Source organism: Cylas formicarius, unplaced genomic scaffold, assembly GCF_029955315.1.
Source record: "Cylas formicarius isolate icCylForm1 unplaced genomic scaffold, icCylForm1.1 PGA_scaffold_3__17_contigs__length_32017465, whole genome shotgun sequence".
Lineage (NCBI taxonomy): Eukaryota > Metazoa > Arthropoda > Insecta > Coleoptera > Brentidae > Cylas > Cylas formicarius.
In genome coordinates, this window is record NW_026844326.1 from 21,857,411 (window position 1) to 21,866,389 (window position 8,979).

At 35.5% G+C, this 8,979-nt stretch overlaps 1 protein-coding gene across 2 annotated transcripts; it reads right to left on the reverse strand.

Annotated features, from left to right (window-relative positions):
• Positions 1-860: 860 nt before the first annotated feature.
• Positions 861-6,891, reverse strand: LOC132699276 (vesicular glutamate transporter 1-like). Of its 2 annotated transcripts, none has more exons than XM_060665907.1 (8): positions 6,476-6,891; positions 5,474-5,682; positions 4,594-4,830; positions 3,565-3,870; positions 3,370-3,513; positions 1,566-1,701; positions 1,273-1,514; positions 861-1,210 (listed from the first exon to the last, which is right to left on the reverse strand). In XM_060665907.1, the coding sequence occupies exons 1-8, from the start codon at positions 6,477-6,479 to the stop codon at positions 998-1,000; spliced, it is 1,491 nt and encodes a 496-aa protein (XP_060521890.1). In that variant the 5' UTR covers positions 6,480-6,891; the 3' UTR covers positions 861-997. The 2 variants fall into 2 exon arrangements, with proteins under 2 accessions (XP_060521890.1, XP_060521891.1); XM_060665908.1 differs by having other exon boundaries at positions 5,492-5,682; positions 6,476-6,888.
• Positions 6,892-8,979: the final 2,088 nt, after the last annotated feature.

The following is an 8,979-nucleotide window of genomic DNA, read 5'->3' on the forward strand; positions in this document are numbered from 1 at the left end:
GTATACCTGAATTCTTAAAAATAAAAATATTAAATAATCCTTTCTTGAAAATCCAGATTTCGAGTCTTATTTTTTTCTGGCACAGTCCATATCCGAACCAAATACGCCCGTCCCCAATTTTTTCATTTTCTTATAGTTTTTTCTTTCTTTCGTATTACTGGCTGTTGATATTATTTACTTTTCAACGTCATCCACTGAGTTTATATTTAATGGTAAACAAATCTCCTTCAATGCCCATGCATTTAAGATTTGTTTCTTGGTTTCCTGTCAGAACTTTTGTAGTCTTTATTTTCACAATTCATTTATTTATTTGCAATCATTTTCTGTTCTGTCTCCGAATTTTAAAACAAAACAAAAATAAGACAAAAATGTTGTAGAAATTTATCAGATTTGTTGCCGTTTTGTTGCGAAACAAATGTCTTTGTTTGGTCGTTGCCTTGTTTGCTTGACCTGGACCCTGCATAAGGGTTTAAGTAGTGGTTTGCCACATAATTTTGGAAAACGAGCTATTCAAATCTATTTTATACGTAAATCTTAAAACTGAGAACACGACAAATGCAAAACAGCGGAATCAGGGTTATTAATCAAATGATAATAATTGATAATAAAATATCAATGTCTGGCTAATGAGCGCCAGACCAACATTTTCAAAATTTCACAGGAAACAATTTTCATGTTCAGTGGCGTAGTTAGATTTAAAATATAATAATACATGGAGTTTTTATGAAAAAATGGCTTACTGACAAATCCACAATGGGTGCTTTAAAGATTAACATAACCAAAAAAAAACACAAAGGTGCATTCGAATAAAATCAATCATAGTTTGGCAGAAATAAGATAAAAAATAAAATTATAGTCTTCTTTTTTCCTCTATTTTATTAATTAAAAATAAACAAAATGTAATAAAAACAACTCACAAAGAAAATAAGTACAGCTATTACAAAAAATGATTTAAAAAAATAAGAAAATATTGATAAACAACTCAGAAAAAAAGCTTCTAAGCATTCAAAGGACTCCTCTCGTCTACTTGTCTAGAAGGGCCAACTCTAGGTTCATCTGATCCGTTATCAAAAATGGCGGCGTCCTCAGAGTTTCTCCCTGATAACTCGTTCCACGGCTGAGCTTGGGAGGTTCCAAAGGCAATGAAAAACAGGCCACACAGAATATAGATACAACCAGCGATCACGCCGTTCCATTTCCAGTGATCCCTCTGTGAATTTCAAGGAAAACAGCGGCTGTGTTTATCATCTATTTTTAGTGCTATATACTCACATTGTCATGGGTAAGCGTTGAGTGCACCAGAGGTGTTAAAAATCCTGCGGTGCTGCCAAGAGAGTTCACGGCGCCAAAGAGGGGACCAGCGAAATTCGGGGAGAGATCATGGACGTTTCTGAGATTAGTTGCAACTGCGGCGCCGTTGAACGCCATACTCAGAATTAAAACGGCCAAAGTCGTAGCGTAACTACTTGCCGCGAGTATCGTAAACATTATCACTATTCCAGGTACAATGTGCGCTGAAATTCACTCCAAAATTAAGTAGTCGTGAGATTACGGAAAGCGCATACAAAACAAAATGAATAGTTTTCTGACGTGGTCTTTGGACCAAGCTCCCTTGAACTCGACTCGATCGCAGACGTGACCAAAAGCGATTCCAAAAATCATTCTAAATAAGTAAGGCGTCATGGCTAGAGCTGTGGAAGTCTGGAAAAAAATTCTGCGTTAAAATCTCGATAATTTTGAGAAATTTTTAATTTTGAACAATATGACAAAAAAGGCTTACAGCAACTGTAACTTATGAATTTTGAATTTAATTTATTGAATTGAATTTAAAGAAGAAATTACGTGAATCAGATTCTTATAGAATACATACAATTCTGGCTTGAGCTACAGTTGAAGTTTTCCACGAAATATCTACACTGATAATTCAAATAGAGAATAGAAGTACAACCAATACTGACATACACTCTTTAAATACTGAATAATCTTACTTTAATTCAATATTTTTTTACATTTTTCTGACTACTGACAAAAAGTTGTGAAACCATGCTGACATTACTACTGCTTAACAGACAGATACAATTTGACCCTTTAGCTATAATCCCTTTTTCGGCAGATTTCTTTGTGGAAGAGTGAAAAGTAGATGGACTGTTTTTTTTTCTTGAGTTGGCTAGACTTCGCTTCCTGCCATTTTGGAAACTAACGGGTGATTCAATAACAGTTTCCACATTACAATCTGAAATATTTTTGAAACGCATAAACAAAATTAGCCATAGAACAATATATGACTGAACAAGACTTGCATCTACACCCATATAAAGTCCAAATAACTCAGGAGTTGAAACCTCGAGATCATCAACAGGGCAGCGTGTTTGCAGAATAGATACGAGACCAAGGGGTTCATTTTTCAACGAAAATCATCTTTAGCGATGAGGCTCATTTTCACGTTGGTCCCTTTGTAACAAACACAATGCTCGTATTTGGGGATTAGAAAATCCAAGAGAGATTGTTGAAAAAGCAATGCATCCTCAAAAAGTGACTGTTTGGTGCGCATTTTGGTGCGAAGGAATAATTGGCCCTTTTTTTTTCGAGGATAATGCAGAGCACGATGTTACGGTTAATGGTGTTCGCTATAGAAACATGATATCTGATTTTTTCTGGGAGCAGTTGGAAGGTATGGACATTGAAGATTTGTGGTTCCAACAGGATGGAGCCACTTGTCACACATCCAGAGAAACGATGCAATTGCTGCGGGGCAAGTTTCCTGGTCGGATTATCTCACGTAATGGCCTCCGCGATCATGTGATCTTACTCCCCTAGATTTTTTTTTGAGTGTATCTAAAAAGCAGAGTGTATAGAAATAAACCAAACACTATTCCAGAGCTGAAACAGGAGATTAGACGCGAAATAGCCGGCAAAGAACCTGAATTGTGTCAAAAAGTGATAAACGTCATGCCACATGAGTTGGGGGGATCATTTGAATGACATCATCTTTCAAACCTAATTGTAATACACTAATCTAAAATGACAAATAAAAATGTTTGTATATGTTTCTATTCTTCCGAGTTTTTTTTATTATTTTAATGTGGAAACCCTTATTGAGTCACCCTTTACAAAGGCCTATGTAATGTTTTAAATAGAATATTGACAAAAACAACAGCGAATTTGTGATGCAAATAATATAGTAGTCAACAATTTTTTTCTCTCCAAATAATCGATATTAAAAATTAAAAACTAACTGTCACTTGGAAATTTTTGACATACTTTACCGAAATTTTGAGAGGAGTACTTTTACAAAACTCGGAGGAAATTTGACTTTATAGTTCCAGTAGGTATTAGTTTTATGACAGTCGAAATGTTGATAAGTCTTACCTTAAAGCCGAATCCAAAAATTCCGTGGAATATTTTCGGCATGCACGTAGCTTGGAAATATAATCCCCAGAGGTCGCCGAACTGACAAACGCACAATGCCCAAAAGGGCACGGATGTGAGTATTTTTAAATATGGAGGCACGTACTGAAACCAAAATAATGTTAATTAATCAGCACCGTTATATTACTTCAATACCTTGCCCAATGGGACGGAGATGTCTGTATTATCTTTTATCAGTTTGCGCTCGTCGTCGGAGATCCACTTGTGGTCCGAAGGACCGTCTGATGCGACGAGACCGAAAATCAGGCAAAACACGGCTATTTGAATAGAGAGAAAATGAAGGCCCCATTCGACGTCTATCGAAGTATTAACTACGTCTACTAGAGTGTAACAAACACATATCCCTAATGCGTTTCCCATGAGCGCGCTTACAAATCTGCCCTTCTCTGAATGTGGCGCCCAACGCGATATCAGACATTGTAGCGACGGATATATGCTCCCCTAAAATTAATACAAAATAAAATATTTTTGTTGCACCACCAGATATTAACAGGAAAAAAAGGGTCTCTACGTCAGTCACAAACACCAGTAACATCATTTTTCATTTAAACTCCTCAGTGGTACTTATCGGCACCAGATACTACCAAAGAAACTGGGATTGGGATATACGACCTGTGGTCTTTATAATATGTAATGTCCATTCGTGTCTTTGCCATTGTTAGAGCAAACTGCGACGGCAGATCGTAAATACTAGTCGGATTTGTTTTGAGAAAATCAGCCATCCTACTAGCCTCGAAAAGCTGGAAAACTGCATGAAAATTAGGAATTTTTATTCCTTTTATTTTTACTAAGTCCCGTTCTCTGCCAATTCGCTTGCTTATCAAATGTTGCTCGAAGAGATATTTTTGGTTTGGTTTTATATAGTACTTTTTCTAAAAAAACAGGGACGCCAAAAAAAGGAGGGGATCATTGGTCTGAATATTTATGATTTCACCAAAATCTCGAAATCTATTTCACTTTTATTAATTTAATTAATTAATCACGTAAGTCTGTTTCAAATGTTATTTTATCTCTCACCATTTAGAAACCCTCTTAACGGAGAGTCATAAATTGCCTAGAAAGAGTGGGGAGCTAAGTAGGTTATATTCTGAGCGCAGGCTCTAAGTGACCGTTCTTCTCCTGTTGATATTCTTTGATTGAACCGAAAGTTGGAGGAATACTTACAGATAATAGTCCCAATATAAAACGGCACAAAATCAAAGGCACGAAGTGCCAAGGCGCTGCCCTGATACAGAGCGAGTTGAAGAAAGCCGATAGGATCAGAGCGTACAATACAGTGTAGTACGGACCGAACCACTCCGCTATAAAGCCGCTGGGGGCGCTGGACACCACGTACCCCCAAAAGTAAGAATCCAGAATAAGATTCTGGATATCCGTAGTCCAGTTTTGTCGAGGAAATTCCTAATAAATGGACAAACGATTTGTTGACTATAATTTTTGGGGTCCATTTAGAGTTAGATATACGGCACGCCATTGACTTCTAAAAATTATTCTACGTCTCGTAGGTGGCGTTAGCAATTTGGCATGTGATGACATATTTTGTTTACGAGATTTATCAGAAATGTCTCCAATCGAAAAGACCAACATTTATTTTGCCTTTGTCGTAAAGTTTAATTACCCTTATGTGATTCGGATAGCCCTGTAAAGGCTAAAACTAAAATAGTCTAGCCTGAAATAATACCAGGAACTAATTTAACTAGTGAAAAGGCTAGATCATTCTTTTCACCTAGTTATCTTAAAATACGCTAAACTCGGTTGATAGCTTTTTATTGGAAAAATAACAAAAATCAATTAATATAAACTTATAGAAATGTGTTGGTTTAAGGGAAAGCCAGATTTCATCTAATTTTTAATTAAAATATAAAAAAAAATGTTTACATAGAATTTTAATACATATATATGTATATAATATAGAAAAATACTTTTTTTTCAGAGAGTTCTGAATTGCGTGTATTAATTAGTAATTTTTCTTTATGAGATTGTTTTTTTCTGAGTTTGAGATATGAAAGTAAAAAAGCTTTTTATATAGGAAATTTTTCCTCACTTGCTTTTGGTATCTTACATCTGTTGTGGAATTCGTGGTATTGTTTAGTCCGTCAACAGACAGCGCGTCATAGGTACTGTTATCCTCTTCAAAATTGTTCGCCATGTGCCTAATACTGACCGCCATATTAAATCTAATAGTGTTACTGACGTATGAAGTAGCAAAGATTGTTACAGCTATCCAGAACCTGACCGGTACATCTCTTATACCTTAAAAAGGAAACCACAATTTCTTGTCAGAGAATTTTTTGGGGTGTTTGATCAAAGAAAAACATTTTTAGCATGTGACCTCGAAAATCAGAAACCGCTTCGTTAAGAAGAAGAATAATTATAATAGAATTTTTGTTTCAAATTCGTGATAAATTTTATTTTATCATTAATTCCTGATTGTATTTATAAATTAAAGCTAAACAAAAATATATCGAAGAAAAGCGAATTAAGCCTTTGCTTAAAAAAATAAGTTCAACTTTTACGTTACGTTACGTTATAAGTACCGAAAATTAATTTTCGCAACAAATTTAAACCAATAAAAAATCATAGGCATTTTTTTGTTTTGTTTTAGATTATTGTTTTCACATCCTTCCTTCTCTTCTCTCTGTGAAGTTTAAATAATAAGGAAAACATGTTAGTTTAAAAGCCGATAGCTTAATAGGTTTGCCTTCGGTCGATTCTAGGTACGACTCTGACAATTGGCATTCCGTTCATCAATTTGTTTGCCATCAAAACAATTTCACAATTGTTCGCTCGCAATTGACTTCGATTTGATCGTGCGCAGGCTCAAGCAAGCCCGAGTTTTTATCACCGGGATGTGATTGATAGTGGGCATTACCGCGAAAACCCGGTACGAAACCCGCAATGACATTCTATACTTACAATTTTAAAAGCTATCGTTATTTACCGACGTTCTATTTATAAGACCGCAACAGCTATTACGAATTTTATCTTAAATTACTGTAAAAATGCCACGGATATAATAATATGTTCTTCTTTTCAATGTACTCACCCATTATCCCGGCAGTGTTATAACCCCGTTGGTGGATTTCAATACTTATTCACGTATTTTGTAACATCCACATACCGCGGTAATTTTAGCAGCGTCGCTAATCTCGGCGATACGTTTTTGTAAACTGGCAGAATTGGGTTTCACCGCAAAGTATTAGCAATTGTTTGCGCGGCACCGAGACGATAGAGCTGCGTGGGAATCTTAAACGTTTTTTTTAACGGAGCTTTTTGCGTTACGGTCGTAGTAGTTCTTCGAGCGTAGCTCGACGCAAAACTATGACTTATTTTTTCGTCCCTGACGCTTCCGACGCCCGTTCTAGTTTCGAAGACGCAGCTGCGTTCCGTTTGACCCCAATAGAATATAAAATAGCACAAGTTTCGCGTGCCTTCGTCGTCATCAATCGATGACGTGCTGATTCGCGCCGAAATTGGACGATGGCTTCAACAATAGCTGATAACTGGGTCGCTCTTTGTAATTAACGTCGCGGTATAAAATTACTTTCGATTGAAAAATGTAACGGGTCAAGCATAGACAGGTACAACGATACACCGGGTGTGAACGAAAAGTTTTTACGAGCCGTATATTGTGCGGGGCTGCCCAATTACAGGATAGCGCATATTAAACATAAGATTACACATGGTCAGGAATACAAAAGAAACTTAATTAGATATTTCCTAAGCTAATAGACAATAATTAAAAGAATGTTACAAAATTTTGTATACGTTTCTTTTAAACAGATGTAGATTAAGTAAAAAAGTAACCGTTTTTGACATTTTTAATTTTTTATGCGGAAAATGACGTTTGCAAGGCATAAAATATCTACGAATTCCTTCATTCCGAAGCTATTGTTTCACTTGAGTAAGTTTTATTGTAGACAAAGGACTCGAATAACGGATTCCATAAGAAATTTCGACACTACAGGGTACGCGAAAAATAAGATTAAAAATTAAATTCAATAATATTAGCACTAAAAATTAAGGCAATTTTATAAAAGGTTGTATATTCTTAACATTTGTCTATCACAAATAATATGCTGTTGCCCTATAAGTTCAATTAGTGTGAGGTGGTTATGAAGAATGTTTTGTTGTTGATTACTGTCATAATTCAAAAATTTTTTGGCATATTATTAATTCATTTATATATCGTTTATAAATTTAATGTATTCGGAAAAAACTGATATGCTAGAAAGTTATATATCGAACAATAAAAACGGATTATATAAAAAAATAGACGTCGTCATATTGTGAATGATGAAGAGCAACATAATATTTTGTTGCATTTTGCAGAGACCCCTGAAGATTCAACCCGAAATGCGTCCTTGTGACAGAAATCAGAGGGGAGAATGGTAGGCCTCCAAGGAGCCCCGACTTAACTCCCCTAGATTTTTTGTATTTCTTAAAGATTTAGATTTTAGTTTCCTGCCGAGGAACGTAAAAGCCGGATATTTAAATGGAACTGAATCTGTTAGAAATGCCACTATGTATTTAGAAACTCTTTATACTACTTGTATTGGTAAAAGTGGAGAACACATTGAACAATCGTTACAATAATTATTATGCTTTGTAAGCTATTAATTTTTTATTGATCCTTCACCAAAGTTATCGCTTATCCTTGGTCTTATCCTGTATAAAATAATACATATATACTTTTTGCTGAAATTGCTGACGTTTCGCCAATCATCCTGTTGGCTTCTTCAGAGCTTCACTGAAACTGGCTCGTATTTTACTCTATACCTGCTTATATATTGTATGAGGGGGTCCCTAATGAGGGGATAAACATCGTCTCGGATGATTGATTCCCAAATTGGTGACAGGTAGAGACCTGAGTCGCGGTTCAGACCTAACCTGTGTTTACAGAAAACCTACGCACACATGCATGGTCACATCACGTCATGGTCAGGTACGGAACGTTTCTTGTAAAATTCATATTGATTCGCGTTGAAAAATAATTAGGTATAAATAACTTGCGCAAAATAACATAGAAGCGAGCCTATTCGCGAGCGAGCTACTGTGGCATTCCCAGACGTCAGAATTGGTACCATTTGTGCAACTTTCCAACATTTTGGAAATATACGCTGTGCTAAACATTTATTAAAAATAATATTAAGAGGGAGTGCCAAAGTAAGCAGTATCTTACGGCGACGGTCCTATGTGAGTAATTAGATGAAATGTAGGACTAAGTATTATTCGACCCAAACACGCTACTAAAGTAATTAGAAAAAAGTTGTAATATACCTTGCGAATCTGACGCAGTTACATCTTTGTAGCTTATTTTAGACAGTAATGATTTTGTATTCTTTCTGTTATTTATATGTGACCAATACATTTTTGTATCTTTTCTTATATTATTTTCAGTTTTTAGTAAATAATCCTTAAATTCGTTTTCTTTACTAATTATAAAATATTTTCGTAATAGATAGATTATAGATTATAGTCATTCGCGTTTCTAGATTTGTTCCTAATTTTCCTAACGTTCTATTGGTCATGCAGCAATTTTTTGGTGCG